Source organism: Anastrepha obliqua, chromosome 2 (assembly GCF_027943255.1).
Source record: "Anastrepha obliqua isolate idAnaObli1 chromosome 2, idAnaObli1_1.0, whole genome shotgun sequence".
Taxonomy (NCBI): Eukaryota; Metazoa; Arthropoda; class Insecta; order Diptera; family Tephritidae; genus Anastrepha; species Anastrepha obliqua.
In genome coordinates, this window is record NC_072893.1 from 60,394,762 (window position 1) to 60,417,094 (window position 22,333).

The following is a 22,333-nucleotide window of genomic DNA, read 5'->3' on the forward strand; positions in this document are numbered from 1 at the left end:
AATTTTATTTTATTATACCTATACAACCAGCTGGATTGTTAAGAACCTTTTCCTACCGAGCAAGCAGATCGGCTGGTTCAAGTTCTGCGTCCTTCTACAAGTATGTGCGTACATACCTATACGCGCATACATAGATTACCACCAACAATAGTGTAAGCCTACATAAATATAAGAATATAAGTTTACAGTTATATATAGAGAAAAACCGAGCGAGTAGTAAGGTAAGCAATACAAAACAAGGAGCTTAGGTATTTACCAAAATGTATATAAATAATGAAAAATACTCGTGCATATTGCAACGTACATCGTAAAAATATTTAATATAGTACCGCGAGATGTAGTTGCGTTTCATTAGTATTCAAATAATATAAAAATATATATATTTAAAAAAATATAAACCTTCGGTTTGCAGGTAACATTTCTCTGATCTGGGTTCCACGACATAGGAGCATAGAGCGAAATGAAATTACTGATGTGCTTGCCAAGAAGGGAACTGAATTTGTCTCAGAGACCTCCCATCCGGTCATCGGCAACCTTCTGACTGTTCTTAAATTGGAATTGCACAAATTTTTTCTCAGGAAAGCGCAGAAAAGATGGAGCTCCGTTTCTTCATGTGCTATTTCGAAAACCCTTTGGCCGCAGTGAAATAGACCGAGGACTCAGAAAGTCCTGGGCACTCCATGGCGTTCAATTTCCAAACTCGTGGCTGTATTTACGGGTCATTGGATGATCGACACATACGCGGGAAGGTTAGGTTTACGATTTAACCCTCATTACAGAAGCTGTGTGGACCTTTCAGAGAAGGAGACTATTGGACACTTTCTCGGTTAATGTGCGCCAACCTAATTCGCATCAACTTTCACATGCGGACATTTTTTGGATATTTTTTCGATATATAAGCCCAAGTCTCCACTCTTTATTTAAAAAAAAATATCATTATTTTTAAATTAAACACTGTTCTCCAAAATTTTTAAGTAGACCAACCGTCTAGTGGGAAGCCTTGTGCCTCCTTAATTTTCGAAGAAAAGTTATAAATGTCATCCGTAGACGTGGAAATAGCAGAAGCAGTTGGAAAAGAAGTATACAAGAATGCTACTTCGGACAGAGCTTTTCGACAATTAAATCAATTGAATCGCTTTCTAAGGTAGGCATTGGATTTTGTAATTCGAATATATTATAATATATATAAATCGAATATATATAATTCGAAAATATGCTTAAATGATTTTTGCCCTGTTAAGCATTGGTATATATACATACATATGTATGCAAATTGAAAAGTCCGAAAAGTTAATCGTTCTAATTTAACATTTACATTTTAAGCAAAATTAAAATATTTGTTCCGACTTTTGAGCGAATATCCTTTCAGCTAATCAAACGATTCGTTATTTTTTCAATTGACTTAAATCAAATATATAGATATACTTATACAACAGATATACATACATAGAATCTAAGATGCGAATTGAAAAAAATTTCAGTAGACACTTCCGAAATGGTTGGTTTTATCTATGGTATAACCATCGTTTGAATTCATTTCAACGACAACACACATAATCACAAATTTATTCGATTGCACATATGTATGTATGTATGTACGTAAATAAGCGCAATAGCATAAACCACAGCAACAACTGTCGCCGAGAAACTCCGACGATAAGCGAGCAAACAATCATACCTCCTCTTCCAGTTGAACCACTTTAGCCTGGCTTCTATACCAATGCCGGAAAGCAACAGAGGCACTTACAGCAACAAATGCACAAATAATAATTTTATGAGCGCAAATTGAAAAATATCGAAAAACTCCGCCCTGCACAACCCCACACACATTCGCAAGCAACACTCACGCAAACATACTGGCACAAATGCTCACTCTCCTACGAGTTCATACGCTCAGTTATCGCTGCGCTAAATTGATAAAATCGAAAGAAAAGTGAAAAAGAATATGTCGAAAATTCCCACTATTTGACCAGTATTTACAAGTTACCATTATGTCATCTCTCTCTAACACGCTAGCAGCGAATATGTTTCTGCAAAGATTTGACTGGTGGTGTTAGTGCTCGGAAATGCGGCCATTGTCGTCCATATTGGAAACGACATGAATCATAAGCGCATACAAACAAATGTATGTATAACACGTATATACATACGTTTTGTTGGCTGCACAGCGAGTTGTTAATGGACAATTAAGGTTGGTTGGGGAGCAGTGAAGTTTTGGAAAGGGATTTTTTAAGGAAAACATTATTTGGCAAAGTTGCTTGCTGTATATAGTCTTGAAGTTGGTTGAACCGGCGACAGAGGTCGTAGTGGCAACTTTACCATTGGCATAGACAACAACATTGCCTAAGGAATAGAATTAAGCGGTTATTTGATGAATTTCCCACTCACTCGCACCAATAAAGAAACAGCTACGCGCCATAGTGCTACCGTTCTCGCATACACTACGCAACAACTAGGAAGCGTTCGTCGCACGTTAATCGACTGATGGCTTTTAGGTGTGGTGTGGTGTAGATAGTGGTTGTTGTGGTGGTGGTAGTTTGGTGGTAGTAATGGCAACAATCTCGTGCCCATTGTCTCATCGCCTGTTCGCTCATTGATTCGTTAACTTCTTGTTGCTCATTGCTAACGGCCGTTGCTACATCGTTAATCCGTCTGGTTTGGTTTGTTGGCGTCGAGGTTCGCTCGCTGCACTCAGTTCAAATTGAATTTTCATGGTGAGCGCTCGTTGGTTATTTCCTACGTTCGGTTTGTTGCACATTTCGGCCTGTGCTACCGTCGGTGGTTCACTTGTTTTAGTTCAGTTGATTTGAGATTTTCCAAAGCTGTGCCGAAAGAGAGGAGTAGGATGTGCGCGGTTCGGGCTCCATTGGCAAGCGGTGGTAATTGAGTTGGCCGAGGTCTAAACCGGAATTCACTTCATCGGTTGCGCTGTCTGCCGAACGCGTTGCGTGCGATTGCAATTATTTTTATTAACACCGCCACAAAATTGAATCTTAATTGATTGGCATAATAAGCTAACAATAACAAAAACACTAACAATATGAAATATTTATAATGAAATTGTCTACATATACGCAAGGAGCGGCAACGACAATACGACTGTGAATACACACATGCATACATATACATATAAATCGATGTTTGTGAGTTTTGTGCATTTAATGTTTAAATTGGAGTGGCTAAAAATAGTTTGTGAGAATTTTGTGCGAATTCTATGTGGACTTTTCCAACATATTTCGCGCCAGCAGCTGCAGCAATTTTTGTACCGTGCTGCAATATATACAAACGCTCATCATCAGTGCGCTAGTTCAGAATGGTTTTAGAGCAACAATTGCAGCAACAACACCAACAACAAAACTTGCAGGTACAGCGTTTATCAACGCAAGCACGTTTAAGTCCGACGGCTGATACCGTCAGCGGCTCCGATAGCGTTGGGGTCAGTAGTGGTATTGTTTCCTCGTGTCCCGGAACAATTGTCCGTTCGACAGGTGCCTCAGCTACAATGCCGCCGGAAGGTTTGCATCCAACAGCTGCATTGCAGTTGTACGCTGCTGCAGCCCAACTAGCACCGGGTGGAGTGCGCGTTCCGCCTTGGGGACCGTTTCTACAATTCGGTGTGCCGGGCGTTTTTGCCGGCGGTCCATTTTTGGGTCGTCCACGTTTCGAGGCTAATTCGCAAAATGCTGCTGCTGCCGCCGCAGCCTCGCAAATGGCAGTCAATGCAAGTAATGCCTTCGCTAATTTAACTGGCCTAAGTGTGGCGATGCGAAATGTGTCAGCCGTGCAAACGACTGCGGCCGCGGCTGTGGCTACAGTGGCCATTCAACATCGATTAATGATTGGAAATCGACAAAATTTAGCGGCGGGCCCACCAAGTGAAGGATCGAATGAGGATGGAGGTGAGTTAGACTCGGCCTTGAACATTTGTTTTGTTTATAGGCTTTTAATATATCGATTATGCACTACGTGTGAAAAGTATATCAGAGCCAGTTATTTAAACTGTGTTTCCCAGAAGCCATTTGTGTTGCCTCAACTATTGCTGCTTTTGAAAATTTTTTTCTGTTTCTAATTTTTCCACATTTACAACAGTTATCATTTCGTCGTCGTTCATATTATATTTTCGCACAAGTAAATAGCGAAAATAAGAGATATGAAAAAACCTGTAGTCGAAAAAATTCGGAAAATACTAGTTTCAGTACATAAAATAAAGATTTTTAATATAACATTTTTTATAAAGTGTTCTGAAAAAACAAAATGCAGATATTTTTAAAATAAGTTATGAATATGTTTCATCTAAAAATATTAAGAAAAATTATAGAAATATCTTTGTTTTGCTGCCAGCCATGCAACTTTTCCGAAAAACTATTCTTGGAGAGGATTTTTTAAAGGTTTTGGATTTTATATTAGAAAGCAAATATGCGCCTGCATATATTTTGCCTTTGTTTAAGGTTAACTTAAATGCTTCCTTATAAACATAAAAACACATAAAATTTGGAAAATACTATTTTTAGCACCTAAAATAAAAAATGTTTGCGTTTTAATATTTTTTATAAAGTGTTGTGAAAAACAAGATTTTTATACCTATTTGATGCAGGTTTTTTTTTTAACTTTTCCGAAAAACTATACTTGAAGAGGATTTTTTAAAGTGTTTTTAACTTTAAAAAGCAAATGTGCGTCTGCATATTTTTTGCCTTTGGTTCTTAGGTTAGCATAAAAACTTATATATCAAGAGCATCCATAAAACTTTTGCTAAGATAAGATTTATTGAAGAGCTCAAACAGCATTCAAGCGGACTGTTGTAAGTGTATTTTAAATACTATTCATATGAGACGAGAAACAAAACAAATATGTATATAAAAAAATATGAAAAGCAAATCAATACATTTTTTCTATAACAGAAAAATTAATAATATTTATAATTACATGTCAAGTAGGAAAAAATTACGTTCACCAACAAACAACTTCAAAAACTTATATGCAAAATCATGCTGCACATGGTCTACAATGGCAAAGTTTTGTGACCCACCGCAGGGCCATACGGCTGCGAATATGCTAAACATTTAAATACAGGATGTGTTATGTAAATAATAATGTTTATTTAAAACACAAAAACCTATTAATGTTTTAAGTGGTTGGCAGACCCGAGATTTCGAGGTACATTTTTAATCTTTTATCGAATAAATTTAGTAAAAAAATCATGAATTATTAAAATAGGTGTATGTATATGAGTTATGCTCGTTTTCGTTTCTATCCACACCTCAAAGAATCTTTTACTGTCGGTGCCATCTTTCATGTGAGGGATCAGATAATTGAAGGAGCACAAAACTAAGCTTTGGAAATTTGGGGAATTTTACAGCGGGACAATCAAATGGATCAGAATACACAGTGTTTACATAGTTTTCCAAAGTAATACTCCCAACTATTTTTTTACATGGTAGATAAGTTCCTTAGAAAAGTGAGCAAAAAAATCGCAAAAAAAAAACAAATTTTAAACAGTAAATTTGGGGATATGTTCCATAGTCTCAAAAATCGTATTAGATGAAAAAACTCTACATTTTTTTCAAAAAAAAGCTGTGCAAAAGAAGTATTGCATAAGTTTTTATAAAACAAAAACAATTCATTTTTTTATTTTATTAAAAAAAAAATGTAATCCATAAGTGCAAAACATACAAAAATTCAAATTGAATTAGGAAGAAAATTAACTGGAAACTATTCATCACTACTTGATAGCAAACGTGCACGTTTATTACGGACTAGACCAAAAATGCTATCATCAGTATATAACACATGGGCTGAAAAGTCCCGGGCCTAACACATAGATGGCACTACTTTCATTGCATTCACCTCTTTTTCAGTTAGTACTAACCATAAAAATACAGCTGCTGAAATTTCAAATTATTATAATATTCGCGAGTTATTGTGGTAAGAGTGACGCTATTTTTATTATTTTCAAAACAATGGATCAAAAAGAATTTTTCGTTTTAATTTTATACTGCTTCTTGATGGGGAAAAATACCGTTCAAGTGAAGCAATGGCTTCAAAAGTATTATGAGGACTCCGTTTCATCAGAAACAACAATACTACGATGGTTTGCTTACTTAAAATGTGGTCGTAGAGACACCTACGATGGACAACGCAGTCGACGTCCAAATGAGCCGTTGACGCCAGAAAACGTAAAAAAAAAAATCCACAAAATCGGTTTGAATGATCGAAAAGTGAAGTTGCATGAGTTAGCTGACATCGTAAAGATATCAAACGAACGTTTTCGCTTTATATTGCATGAGCATTTGACTATGAGAAAGCTCTATTCAAAGCGGAGCCCGCGTTTGTTCATCATTTTGTTTCATCAAGACGTACCGTGTCACAAGTCAATCAAAACAATGACAAAACTACATATATGAGTTGAACTTTGAATTGCTCCCACATCTACCGTATTTACCACATTTTGGCTCCCAGCGACTACTGGCTGTTCGCAGGCCCAAAAAAAGGTTGCCGTTAAGAATTTTGCTCGAAGGAAGAGGTTATCGCTGAAACTGAGGCCTATTTTGAGACAAAAGATAAAATTACGTTGATGAGAAAAGCAAATTATAAACAAAAAAACATGTTTTCTTTGTTCGGCCAGGGACTTTTCAGCCCAGGTGATGTATCAGATTATATCTATGTCAGATATGGCCAGCCCATCTGTCGGGCTTTATTCAAATTATTAACGGCTTCTGTTCGGTTTTTCGTTGTAACAAAGTCTGTTATTAGTAACTGTTTTTTTGCTTTCTCGATTTGTTTATATGATACAAGGTGGCACCAAATTAATCACCCTATCGGAAAACTTATAATTTTGTGTCGTACCTCAATCATTTGAAACTTGTGCACTAGACAGCTGCAGTATACAAAAAACAAGCAATGGAGCGCGTAAAGGTCAAATAAATGTTTCGATCACTCAAACTTATTTTTTTTATTCAGTAAAAAAATTATTCAAAAGCAAAATTGGATGATTGATTTTGCCCCACAGTTTAATGCGCAATCGGACTTGGTTAGTTCTAAAATAAATTTATTGCAACGTTTTTGAAGTATATATGCATGGATATATATTTACTTAATTTTAACTTAATCGAAAAATGTTTACTTATAAGCCTTTCTTTTAGAAATTTTGTTTTGTTTAAGGAAGCACTTTTTTGTTTTGAGATTCGTGCAAGAACGAAAATTTCATAAAAACAAATTTAATAGTGAATTGTTATGTTATTTCAAAATCGTGTAAAAAAGGCCGCGTAAAAAGGGAATTGGGTGTATAACACAAAATGCTGGCTGTAGGGGACAACTGCACCTAAAATGCTTAATTTATGGTGAAAACAAAATTTTGTTTTCGATTATACATTTAAATTTTTTAGGATTTCTCACATACATCGAATTTTGTAGAACAGCACGTTATTTTTTTTTAAGAAAAATCGAAATTTTCATCCGATAATTGTTTATAATTTAATTACAAATGCACAGTTAAAATTTCAAGTTAATCGATTAAGATTTATTCGAATTATAATTCCTGCCGACTTTAAAAATGTAGCATTGAAAAACGCGTTTTTATTATTAAATATATTTTTTCCTTACCTTTATTTTATTATTAGAATTATTATATTTTTATTATTTTTATTACTTTTTCGTTTTGGTTTATTATTATCAGTTGTTGTTTACACGTAAAATAGTTTTCGCTTTGGAACTAGGCCCTGAAACCAAAAAATTGTATTTATTTACGTCTTTTTAAAACCAAATACAGGACTTTGATCTGGTATCGCTATGGGCCAAAATGGTCTCTGCGTGGCTTCGGCCAGCCAGTATAATATATAACCTGACCTAATCTATGCCGTTTTAATAATCTACAGTATAAACTAGACACAATTGTAATTAGAAAAAGCCAATTTTGGCAACTAAAATGTTAGAAATCAATATAAATTCAATATTAACTAACTAAATTTAAATTTTTTACAAAATTAGATCCAGATAAAGCGAAATGAAGCAGGCTGGAATTGGATAATGAATTATAATATTCTTTTCGCCAAGCAACACTTGAATAGAGCTGCCTAAAATTACATTTGTTTGCAAAATAGTGAGTTATACCAGTTTTATGAGGTATAACCATACGCGTGAGCGGCGAATCTCTCAAATATTTCGTCAAGTGAGCCTAGCAGAGAAATGGCGAATAAAAGGTGCCTATAGTTTCTAAGTGCGCAAGCAATGGGTGCATTACTCGCAAATTTAGTCTTAAAGTTTACCCCATAAAAAGGGTAAAAATCGCGAGTACTTCTTTGTGAAACAAGACTGCTTTGTAAAGCTTATCTTCTTAAATATGTAGAACTGAAAAGTCGACGATGCCACTAACAACTCTGAAAATAAACGAAGTGAAAGAACTGCCCTTCTCTTTTCTAGAGATTCTAATTTAATTAGCTTCAGCCGCGAATTATAGGATGGAACATGAGCCTCAAATCGTAGGAAACGTAATGCCTACTTAAGAAAAATTTTATGAACTCAGTCTATTCTATTTATCGAATGTTGGTTGTAAAGGCTTCAAATTTACATATATTTTTACATTTTATAGTTTTTTATAGTGACCATGAAAAAATTCCTAAATTAAAACAAAATTTAAAAAATTAACAAAAAAAATTGATTTAAAAATGTAAAAATTAAAGATAAAAAATTTTAAATTAAAAAAAAAAAACATTTGAAAGTCAAAAAAAACATATTAATCTCGTGTTTTTTATTTTTGTTATCGGCTTCTGGACATTTGTAAAAAAATTTTAAAAGGAAATGAATTAGTATCAATCTGAACATCGATATATTTATTTTACTTTATAATTGGCGCGTACACTCTTTTTGGGTGTTTGGCGGAGGAGGAGGAGCCTTCTATTTGTGGTGTGCGTCTTGATATTGTTCCACAAATGGAGGGACCTACAGTTTCAAGCCGACTCCGAACGGCAGATATTTTTTACGAGGAGCTTTTTTATGACAGAAATACACTCGGAGGTTTGCCATTGCCTGCCGAGGGGCGACCGCTATTAGAAAACTGTTTTTCTTAATTTTGGTGTTTCATCGAGATTCGAACCCACGTTCTCTCTGTGAATTCCGAATGGTAGTCACGCACCAACCCATTCGGCTACATCGATATATATATAAATATATAATTGGCGCTTACATTCTTTTTGGGTGTTTGGCCGAGTTCCTCTTCCTATTTGTGATGTGCGTCTTGATGTTGTTCCACAAATGGAGGTACCTACAATTTTAAAACGACTCCGAGCGGCAGAAATTTGCTATGCCGACCTTTATCACGGAAGAAATACACTCCGCGGTTTTGTATTGCCTGCGGAAGGAGGACCGCATTTTAAAATACTTTTTCTATCATTTGATATTGAGATTTGGTTTAAATCAAATTTAAGGAAAAATGCATTTTTTCTATGGAAATTCAATGGTAATTTTCAAAGCGTTGCTGACTGGGTAAAAATTAAAAAAAGGAGACTAAGTTCTTTAACCATAGATCAAATTTAGAGCGTAGCAGCAAGAAAAAAATAATAAATAATAATACGTAATACGTATGTATGTGTGTATGTATGTATGTATGTTTGTATGTATGTAGGTATGTATGTATTTATTCCTTTAAAAACATCCAAACTCCAAATTGTATTGATGAAAACCCTGAACTTTTCAAGGCACAATCAAATGTATTAACAGTTAGAGCTGCAGATTTAGATTAGCTAAATAAGGAAAAGGCAGCGGGCCATCGTAGCATATTTATTATCCAGCCCAAGGCAGAGAGTGGCGCGTAGTGTTGTATGATTATAAAATATTCAATAACAATATGTTTTATTAAATTTATAATAAAATAACCCGTTGAATTCACAATTTTTAAATGAATTTTTTTATTTGGATCAACCAATGGCAACGCAAGCGAAAATTTAACAATTATACAACTGCTCCATATCTACGATAGTTGGCGAACGCGTTTTCCATGTAATCTGCTTCATATTTATTTAAAAATACATAAATACGTACATACATACCATATGTACATATGTATGTATTTACATTGCGTAGGTTGCTCTGTTTATTGTACAACACTTGTGAGTAAATTCTTTTTGTCAAGAAAACCATCTTTATGAATGAAAAAATTTAAATATTTACTTCTTACTTTATGAGGAATACAAAGGAAGATCTTAAATTATGCCTCCGAAAGGAAATAGTTTTTTGAATAATTTATTTAGTATTCCAAATATTTTTCTTTACAAATGCCTTTTTAGTGAATGCTTCATTTGTATCGACATATTTGTGCTATCGATTTATTTTTTATTATCGATATGCGCATGCGAAATATTCTCCTACAACAGCAGCCTCTTTAAATCCTCCAAAACAATTTTTTTATTTATTAAATATGTAGATAAATTTCTATATTTAGCAGTTCGAAATTTCCCTAAATATTTGTGAATGGGCGAGAAGTGGCAGGCAAAGATGCACATTTAATACATCCGCAGCGTTAAGTTATCGTTTTAAGAGCCATAGAAAGCGATATTTGCACAAACAATTCGAATTCAAGGCGCACAAATTGTATTTCTTTTTTTTCATTTCAAACATTTTATCAGTTTGGCTGAAATTCGGAATGATATTTAAATTGCCTCAAGACAGTCCTGGCTGTCTAGTAGTTGAGAAACCAAAAAAAAACTTCTTTTACTGTGGGAGATTTTTAGTACAATTAAGTTATTTTTATTCAATGGAATGCTTCTTATATACACACATAAATACATATTTCATTCTTAAACAAAAATGTGTGCATCTCTTCTTAAGCAATTGCAAGAGATTTTTCACCGATTTAACCTTTTTTAATCGCTTACTCATTATTTTGTGGTCAATATAGCATTTGGGTATCTTTGCTTAACATTTTTTGAAAGGTCACAAAGCACTAAGTTGATAGGATATAAGATTTCTCGATATTTTAGATGGAATATAGAAAATCCCCAATATGTAAATACTAATACAAAATTTGCTCACGTCTCCCAAAATGAGTTCGAAAACAATAAGTTGAAAATCTACTCGATAGTTGAATAAAATTCCTAAAATTTTTTCCAGTATTGAGGAAACATTTGTTTTATGATTTTCAAAAGATCTTTTTTTAAAGCAAATTTGAAACATTTGTTACCTAAACCAAAAGTATGGCGCCGATTTAATTGAAATCTCCTGAAGCTTTTTCTTCTAGTATTAGAAGCATTTCTCGATTTCTTTTATTATTGAAGTTTATTTTTATTGTACAAGACGGGGACACTGCCGGAAAATCTATAATTGTGCAATTGGCATCGTACGTCAGACATATTTGACACTTGTAAAACTGACAGCTGCAGTATACAAACAGACATGCAATGGGGCGCGAAAAAAATAATCGTCAAAATAAAGATCTCCATCACTCAAACTAATTCCTTTTGATTAGTAAACAAGTTATTCAAAAACAAATTTGAATGATTAATTTTGTGACACCTTGTAGATACCAATCATGCTTCATCAAGGCTTAAATAAAATTGCTTAAGATAAGCTAATTCTTACAACACCCATATATTTCATTGCTCCATGAATTTGCTTATTATTCCATTATTTCATTAAACATAGAAAAGGAAACATTAATTTTATTCCTTTCGATATTTTTGTGAGTATCACTGAGGTGATTGTGATTCCATTCACAAATTTACTACTGGGTCGGTTGCTATAGCCGAAAGAGGCTGTGTTTGACAAAAATTCGGTAAATCCGCGGCCCCAGAACCACTATGAACACGAAATAAAACATAAAACAAATGTTTTCAATTAGCGGTGGCGCCGTTCGGAATCAGGAACCACTCCGAATAGTTACTTTGAGGCCTTAGTAGGTCTGACTTGGTAGCAAAAGAAGGAGCTCTATAACATATCCCCCATTTTGCTAATAGCTGAGCAATTAGTGATACCGGAGATATATCTCATATACTAACGATTGTCAGAGTTTTAGCAGTTCAAACTGCTATAAAATCCCTTCACTGCAATAATACTTCCCACAAAGTAGGAACTGAATATAGAACTATTCTAAATGAGTTGGCTAGGTGGCACGATTATTGTCTGGTTCTCTGTACACAGACATATTCTTGCATATTGTATCACGGATGAGCTGACTAGGGTGGAACTGAATATAAATCGGTATACTTGGTGCAGGCCAACAGTAGATGCAACATAGGGTACATTTGTAAAGTAACTAGACAGGACTGGCCTAAATGGAATGTACACAGAAGTAGCTCCTTCCTTAATCTAGACCGAACTTCCATTAGTACGTTAGTTAGTACGATCACTGCCTTGAAGTTACACGTATGGCATTTCCCTTTAAAGATTTCAGTCGCAGCTGCAGGGACGAGGAGGAAGTAGAGAACGTTGAGCATAGAGAAAGAAGGAGTATGATTATATGTTAGTAAATAGATATATCGGGTGTTTTTTTAAGAGCTTAACAACTTGAAATTATAATAAAACACAGAAATATTGTTGGAGTGAATTTGTTTCTTTATAATCTCTCAATCAGTCCAATTTTTGACTACTTCACTCAATAAATCTGGCTGTATGGCGTCAATGGTAGCTTGAATATTACAATAAATCGATTGTTGAGCTCGCTGTATGACAAGTTGGAACCAGATGTTTAGCTGATTAATTTTAGGAAACAAAAATTCAGTCAGCATGGGTCTTTAGCGCTCGCTATTCTCCGTAATGGCAGCTCCCACTACATTTCGAAAAAAATAAGGATCAATATGCCGTCAGTGCTTTGTGAACTTCGCGAACAGACTTTTTTTTCAAAATGAATTTTCACAGTTGAAAAACTTTGTTCTGGCGTTAAACGATTCACAATGACTTGTCGAACCTTACTGAAGAGAAATGTCAGCACAGCTTGCCATTCTCAGCTGTCAAACCATAGTTATCCATATCGGTAGTTAAGAGCGATGCAACTAAAAAAACACCCCGCACAAAATGGCGCAAAATTAGTCATCAATTTAGTTTTTGAATCATTTTTTATTAAATAAAAAAACGATTTTGAGTGATGAAAATCTTTATTTTACTTTTACGCGTGCCTGGTTGCCACCTGTCCAGTTCACAAGTGCCAAATATGATTGACGTACGACGCAATTTATAAAAATTATTAATCTACCGATTGTGATTTAGTATAAAATAGTAAATACCTACAAATGGTAGGCTAACTTTGTTTGCACTTTTGCTTAACTCTGTTTATTCATTTATTATAAGTCAAAATTCGCCCTCAATTCTCCTTGGCTTGCTTCATCAAGATATTGTATTTTCATTTTGGCCCACAAAATAATAAATTAAGTTCACCATTTTCTAAGATTCGGCCATTTTTTTTTTGGATGTCCTAATGGTTTCTTAATTTAACAAAATCGAGCTTGAAATATTAGCAGACATTTTTATCTTTTTTTATTTATTTTCTTCAAGATATATGAAATTATTTAATCTGCTTAAGCGTCAGGTTTTTAATGTATCGACCGACAAAACTATATTCTTTATTGTATTATATTATGGAAATACCCATTCATTGACTTATGTCGCCCAGATAATCGATTTATGTGAAAAGTTTGCTTTGTGTAGAAATGAATTTGAAACAGCAACATTTCTATGGCTTTTTTTGCATTGTTAATTAGCATAAATAATGCAAATATAATGAGACTTTGGAATTGAAATCTCTTTTATAAACACTTAGAACTGAATAAATTATTTTATTATTTATCAATCAAACAATTCAATGTCTCAGAATTTATTCAAATTTCATATCAATGTAACGGAAATGATAGCAATTGTGATGGGTTGAAACTCATAATGTGTATATGCAAATGCATACATATATAGATGTACTTGTGTGTATGTATAAAATTTAAATATATACTAATAAAAGTAGATGTCTGCCTCTGTCGATCGGTGGTGATAGTAAAATTAATTGTTTGCTTTTTTGTTGGCTGTTTATAAACACATGACTCTTTGTTAGTCTCATTAATCAAATAATAATCAATTAATTGAATGCAAATAATACAGACATATGAACAACAACAAATATAAAAGCAAAACCATTATTTAAGGGTTACTGTAGTTACTCATTCTTACACAAGATACACAATGTGCGATTGTGTTTAGTTGTTATTGGATTCAATACGAACTAATTGAATGATGTGATTTGTTTTGGCAAAACACGAAATGACCTTATTCTTTGAAATTTGCCGACCTATCAAAACATTTACTAAACACAATTGCATCGTATTGATTAGAAATATTAACTAAAATTCTTGACAACTAAAATACTTTGACGCACGTCTCGATTTCGATTTATAAAATGCATGTGTGCAATCAGACAATGCATTCGCATATGTATTGTAAATATGTACATTTCTATGTACGTAGCATTGCGAGTGTGCCTATAAATAACATTTGCGTATGTTATTTCTCTCGGTTTTAAAAATGTTTAATTAAAGTAATGAACGATATTAGACTCAATATTGACCAAAACTTTGTGACTTTTAAAATTTTACTTGACCATTCCAAAGCGTTTAACTGCGTGGACCACAAACTTTTAATCTTAAAACTTAACAACTCGTTTAGATTCACTACGGCGGCATCAGCTCTTGTGCAATATGTTCGCAGTGGTCGTTTGCAAGCAGTATGGGTATATCCAAGTGCTTAACTCTAACTAGAAATTTTCCTCAAGACACTATTCTTCACTCTTTAGGTTAGGTTTGGTTTGACTTGCATATAGACCAGGAATAGATCCATAGTGATACCCAGTGTTGGTATGGAGAGCTTAAGATCTTTATATTTTGATAATTTAAGTAGGCTGCTAATTTTTTGATCTGCCACGCTTTCTGAGTTTGAAAATAATGCAGAGGTTCTGCAATTTATTTTTGTGTGGCTAAGTGCATGGCAGTGGCGAACACCTTCGTTACATTTTGCATTAGTTACAGTTTGGCAGCGTACGAAGGAGTGTCCCGTCACCTTCGACACCCAGATTTACACTGCTTATTGGGAAGAGATAAAATATAGTTCGAAGACCTGAAATTGTGCCTGCGTAGCATAATTTACGCGGTCCTGCATGGGCTGGTTCTTTCCCATCTTGAGTTCGCTTCTTGAATCACTGCTGCATCTATGTATATCCAGTCGTTATTTGCAGAGTGGGGGTTGTATACCGGCTGTGCTTGCTACAAGAAAATTTGCGCTTGCTTTGGATAGAATATCCACTTTCTCGTTTCCTTCGATTCACTTGTGTCCTGCACCCCAGTTGATGGTGGTTTGCTTCTTAGTTCCGTGTCTTAGTGTGAGTTTTTCAATTAGTCCTGCTTCTGCTTTGATGGCTGCTTGGCCGTCAATGTAAAAGTTTATTTGGGCTAAATTAAAAAATAATTACTAATCTCAAAAATGTATTTCAATAACTATTTCAAAGAAGATAAAGGCGCATTTTTTTCATATTACACCAGTTGACCCTTTTTGGGCCTTTCTTCTAAATGCCAAATTTTTGTTTCTTTTACTTTACTATATTAGTAGAAGGAAACATAGAAGAGAATTTTTATGAAAAACGATTAAGGGGTACCGGTGGTCTAGGCCTCACAAATTTAGGGTATTTTCAGATTTCATTTTAAATATAAAAAAAATGAAAAATGAAACGAACGAAGAACGCTTTTTATTTAACTTCTTTTATATACAAAAATGAAAAAAAAAATTAATTTTAATAATTTAAAAAATGGCTCTTAAGTTGACCCTCCCGAAAAACCGAAAAATTGGACCTAGACGGTGTTGTCCATTCTGGGTCTTTTATTTATCTGAAACACAAAAACTCAAAAAAGTTATTAATCAGTGTGCTATGTTCCACTACTACAATAAAAAAAAATTGACAAAATGGCGCGGGTTTGAATTTGACACTCTAAAAATTGTTGTTTTTTCAGTTTTTTACTCAAAAAAATACGAAACAATTGATATAATAGTGTGATTCGAATACGGGCGATAGCCATTGATATTGTGAGCAACATATTAAAATTTCAGACGATTCGATTGGGGTTTTTTTTTGACAACATCACCGCGCTTTACTGGGCTGTAATATTGAGAATTTCAGCATGAAAATGTCACAGTACGTTCTTAAGATACTTTACTTTCGAAATATCGAAAAAACAAAAAATCGATTTTCTGAAATTTCTAGACCACCAGAACCCCTTAAGTTTTTAATAATTTTATTGCAAATTGCAATTAGTGACTTTTTTGGTGAACATTTTTCATGCTGGTATAATGATTACTATTATTATTATTGTTGGGCCTAAAACTGGAGGGTTCTGATAAATTTGACTTTTTGATTCATGTCACTAAAGGGTTTAGAGCCGCATCACCTAGGAGTACGAGTCTTCATCTTGCGAGAGCTGCACATTTGTAGAAAATATACTTTTGAGTTTCAGCGTCAAGTTCCCAAAACGGGCAGTCGCATGTTTCCACTAATTCTAGTTTACTAAAATGATAACGATGTATCGTGTACGAGCCAGAGTAAGTTTCTATTCAGATATACGAGGAAGAACTTAACACTCTTCTGGAGTGCAAATAAACTGTTTAACCTGCCACTGTACTTTACTCTCCATCTAGTGTTGCGTGCATTCCCTGTCTCACCAGTTTTTGATAAACTCTTGATGTGGGTTTAGTTGTACCCAAAAAGAATTCTGCTTTCTGGAATTTCAAAATAGCGCCTGGTACTCAGTCCAACAAAATGGTGTTTTTGTTCCCAGAGTATTGAGAACAGTGAATCATTCCTCAACGATTTTGAATTTTATCTGGAAAATTTTTCTTATGCACTTGAAATGATGAATTTTACATAGTAATGCTGCATCCTAAATTTTTAATTTGCTAGTCAATTTACATTTTCTAAATTATCAATTAATCATTTTAACTATTTAATCAAATATATAATACTTTAAATATATATCCTGATTTTATTATATTAATATGAAATTATTAATTATGAAATGGATGGGGATATATCCAACTATTTAACTTCACTTTTCAACTTCGTTTTCCTAGCTATTGTAAAAATCGAAAAAAAGTTGTACTTTCCTCCCATGAAATAAAGTACAGCTAATGGATACTATAAAAAACATTTATATGTATTTGTTCTGGCGGACTTTTTTTGTTTTTTGTTTTTAAGCTGGGGGACTATAAGAACTTAAAGCTATTTATTGAATTTCTTTCCTTTGTAACTTTAAAGTAATTTAAAAATTAAAATTGATGCAAAAATGAGAAACTGAGTATGCAGTATTACTAAATAAAGTCTATAGTTCAACGTGCATTTCAAATGTTTTCTTCCTGGGCTTCAAATAATATTGTGAAATTGAAATTTGAAAAGGTTGAGCCAAGGAGCACCAGGAGATTTGGTAGCTCCTAAAACACTCAGGCTAAAAAGCCCATTGTATTTAAAGCTCTAGAAAAGGGGTAGATAGTCAAGGGAGAAAAGTATCAGAAAAGAGATAGGAAAGAATATAGACAGAGATAGAGGTAGTTAGTTCTGTGAGAATTTTCCAGATTCTTTGGCAAATCTGTAAATATCCTCCAGTTTTAGAGAACGAATATTACTCATTCTCATGACATCGGAACCCAAAACTCGTAGCCGTGCTCTAACAAAGGCAGGACACTCTCAGAGAAAGAGCTCAGTGCTATCCGCCTCCTCCAAGCAAGGCACTGGGTCCTCAATGATTCCAATGTTGGTCATACGCTGACCCCATGGGTTGTGTTCTGCAATGATACCGGCCATCCTGCAATGATACCGGCTTTCCTTATAGAGTAGAAAGTTTGACAGTTTTCTGTTCGGACTTGTCACAAAACACTTTGCAGTTCTGCAAATAATAGTGTACTTTCTAGTGCAATATAAACTTTGTCGTATAGTGTAATAGAAAAAATTTAAGATAAAACATAAAAAAGTAAGATAAGAACAAATAAAACTCAAAAGTGAATATTTTTAGTGATTTTCTTATATTTATATGAACTTTCGCGTATTAAATCTTTTATCGAATTAAAAAACACAAAATCAAACTTTAAAACCAAAGAATGATAATTTGGTGCTTTGCTCAAAATCTGGTGCTATATATTATATATTGAGCAGTAGAATAAAAAAACCAGAAAAACAACATTTTTCTGCCGACTTGTGTTGTTTCTTCTAAATGCTGACCATTACGTCGGATACACACTTGGAATCTGGCCTCCGTACTCCGTGTCACTTGCTGAAGAAGTGATGCCGAGACAGTCGCTGGGTTTGTTCCATAGACTTTACTTTTGAGGTACCACCACAGAAAAAAAGAACAAAGGGATAAGATCGGGCGACCTGGTGGCCAGAATATGTCACCGAAACGGCTTATCAGTTTGTTAGGGAAGAATCGTCGCAGTATTGTCATGGTCTCTCTGGCCGTGCGAAATATCTCTTTTTTTGTCAATTGTACCAAATACTTATTAATCAGATCAGGATGTCTAGCAATTAAGTTCTGGGACTTTGGTTATAACTCATCAACTGGCAAACTCAAATAAAAAAGATTAGAGATTTTGAAGTCGTACTGAAATGAAAGTTAGAAGCGATTATATGGAATTGCAAATAATAGAAGAAACGGGTTCGAAGCCCACTATGTACATGAAGCTTCAAAAAACCAAAATATTTCTAATAGCGGTTGTTCATGAGCAGGTAATGAAAAACCTCCGAATGCATTCATGCCATATAAAGGATCTCATTGATCTGGCGTTCTGAGGCGACATGAAACTCTAGATTCCTCCATTTGTGGGAGAATATCACCCAGTCGGGAAGTTGAAGTAGAATTTTGGTCAAGTGTATTTAAGGATATAAGTATACTAGATATATATACATACCTATGTATGCATTTATAAGTATATACATATATAGAAGAAATCGAGAGTTAAAAATTTGAACAGTTCAAATGGCATCTAGAAAGGGGAGACGCTGACTTAAACTAAACAGAGACTTTTGGGTGCTTGGAAAGGGTGCACCGCCGTCTTCCCTTACACGCCGATACGCCAATGTGGTAAACACCCCTCGCGAATAGTCCATCTTTCATTCGGACGCAATAAATTTGAGTGACCATACTTAGCACCCTATTTCTTCAAATTTAGGAATCATCAAGGCACAGAGTAAAGATTGGATGAGAAAATACGTGTGAAGAATTATAAAGCATGTACGCGCCACACTGATAAAATATGTACTATAGATAAAAAATATTTTGAGAATTTCTACAAAATTAAAAATAAAAAAAAACTGAAGACAGCGACGACGTTTTAAGGCACCGATATTCGATTTAATTGGTACAAAGATATTGCAACTCTAAGCACGAATACCTGATGTTATTCTGCCTAGCATTGCTGATATCATTTTAACCAGGGCATATACCTATTACATCCCCCAGCCAGTTTGAAGTGTAAACTATAAGAGTTAAAAAACAATCATCGGCTGTGAACGAAATATCAAACACATCTGATTATTAAATATACTTCAAGTGATTTATTTGCTTCTCTGTTTTTGCTATACATACACGCGAAAAGGTGAAAACTTATTCATGGACTGATATTTAGAATACGCACACTTACCTACATACAAACTCCGCAATAAACAAATCTACATACATATAAGTACTTCTCTTGCTGGTAGAGTTGCAGAGCGAGATGTTAAATATAATCAATTTCTAAATGTATTTACAATCTTTTATGCGTAGGTTTTTGTCAACGAATACATTGAGGATATTAATTTGATCAGACAGTGAGATAATGAATTTATAATTTGAAAATTAACAATATTCTGCCACAAGCCGCCCTAAAAGGGTGTCTATTATTACCAATTGTAAGACTTGTTTTTGCCTACAATTTTCTTCTTTGTAGCCTCATTGGAGCGAGTCATACGCAAAAATACTCCGAGTCACCACAAACTCATTAATCATTTTCGCGAAGAGGGAAACAAAAATGAAGAAAATTTTGTTTTTGCTTCACGTTGCGACATACGAGTACATACATATAATATTTGCTCATGCCTACGCACTGAAGCGTGTTGCCGGTAAGCAAACGCCACAGCCATGCCACCAACCATAATCCACAAACACACGGCCAATTCACATACCACTAAGAGTTGGTCATAGCTAATACTCGTACTGTAAACGTAAACTAGTTGTCACTCTTCTGTTGAGTAAAATGTCGTTCGAATGCGAAAGCCTTCGCGTATAATGTTTTGTATTGTCCACTTCGTATTCGGAATTTCATTGTCTTCGATTTCATTAACTTTTTTCATAACCCTACTGAAGGGCGGAGCTTCCATTGCATGTGTAGACCTAAACGTATGCATGTTTGTATGTTTCCCCAAGCTCAATTCATCATCATGTCGTTGGCCTACGCTGATATCGGATATACTTTAAAGGAAAATATTCTTGCAGGAAATGAAATGTGTCATAAGTTGATCGTTTTCATTCATCATTTTCTTTCGTGCAAGTTAAATTGCAAATGAATAAAATATTTAGAGATGTTGTTGTATTGCATTATATTTATACATACATTTGTATGTATGAAGTGAACGTGGTTTCGGATGTGTCCTTCGTTGTAAAAATTTCAAAATACATTTTTGCCAATCGTTTATGTAAGCATGACATTCACCTACATAAGTGAACAGTAAACTCTCAAAAACGTGAGCGTAAACTATCATGAAAACAGCTTTACTTCTTTTGACCATTCTAAAACGTGAAAAATAATTACAAGGCATAAAAAAAGGTGATTTAAAAAGTATATAGGTTTTATTTAGATTTTTGTTAGTGACAGCAACAGTTTTTGCTTTTTGTTTCGCGCAACGAAAACCTACAAATGAGTATGTCAGTTTTATGTGTAACAAATAGCAAATGGTTATTATTTTGCTAACAATGAGCCTATTGGGCATAAAACACCAAACCATAGAAAAGGTTTTCTCTAACAATGGTGACTCCTTTGAAGTCACAGGTAAACCTCGGAGTGTATTTCTGCCATAAAAAAACTTCCATAAAAAAACAAACAAAAAATCATCGGCCGTTCGGAGTCGACTTCAAGCTGTAGATCCTTCCATTTGAGGAACAACATCAATAGGAGGAGGAGCTCGTCCAATTCGGAGATTTTATCACCAATTTGCTATCACAAGAATATGGATCCAGAATATGTTTCTTAAATATGCCTTAAGATCTTTAAAAATTTTTGTCCCGGTTCTTAATTAGATTAACTATTTACTATATTACATGAATTAATGAAGTAGTTAAAAAAACATTTTCATGGTGGAAATAGCTTTATTTAATTATCAATACAATCAATTCATACAGGCCTATAAGTCTGCTCTCTCTTCAAACTATTTGGAAAGTTGCAAAGACGAAAACTGATGTCGCATCTGCAGCAAAACAATATTGCTTCAGCTCATCAGTTTGGTTTTCGTCAGAAACACGGCACAATTGAGCAAGTCAATCGTATCAGCTCCGAATAAGGAATGCTTTGGAACGACGGGAATATTGCTCAGTCATATTCCTTGATATAGGTCAAGCGTTCGACAGAGTATGGCACGAGTATGGCCACTGCCACAAATCTCACACAAAATATTAGAATCTTATCTTACAAATTGGGTGTTTATTGTGAGATATAAAAACTTCTACTACATCAGTTAGTCGATATTAAAGCTGGTGTACCACAAGGCAGTGTACTGGGCCCGCTTTTATATGTAATATAAACGGCTGACCTTCCAACAAACTCGCAAATATTTACATCCACGTTTCCTGCAATCTTTCGTCGCTCCGAGTGTCGCTCCGAGTGTCCAATAAGAGCGTCGGGTGAATTCAACAGTCATCTGAAACACATATTAAAGTGGTTGGCAGACTGGCGCATCAAAGTGAATGAGCAAAAGTGTAAGCATGTGACTTTCATGCTAAATAAAAGAGACAGTTCCAGTGTATATCTAAACTCCACACTCATACCTCATTCTAAAGAAGTTACATACCTTGGTGCTCGTATGGACAGGCACCTGACATGAAAAAGGCACATTGAGGCCAAAAGTGGACAGATGAAGCTAAAAACGAAAGATCTTCATTGGCTAATCAAATACCGTTCCGGGCTTTGCCTTGATCACAGAACCCTTCTCTACAATACAATAATCAAGCCAACCTGGACGTGTGCGTCACAACTGTGAGGTAATGCAAGTGCCAGCAATATTGCAATTATAGAACGAAGATAATCTAAAATATTATATTAAGAATGGTTACTGGAGCGCCGTGGTACATAACCAATGAAAATA

The 22,333-nt window shown here is 34.5% G+C and overlaps 1 protein-coding gene across 1 annotated transcript in view; it reads left to right on the forward strand.

Annotated features, from left to right (window-relative positions):
- Positions 1 to 2,573: 2,573 nt before the first annotated feature.
- Positions 2,574 to 22,333, forward strand: part of LOC129237719 (homeobox protein unc-4) — a 41,785-nt gene continuing 22,025 nt past the window's right edge. Inside the window, exon 1 of the mRNA XM_054872623.1 lies at positions 2,574 to 3,899. Coding sequence (XP_054728598.1) covers positions 3,314 to 3,899 — 586 coding nt within the window. The 5' untranslated portion in view covers positions 2,574 to 3,313. The remainder of the gene's footprint in view (positions 3,900 to 22,333) is intronic.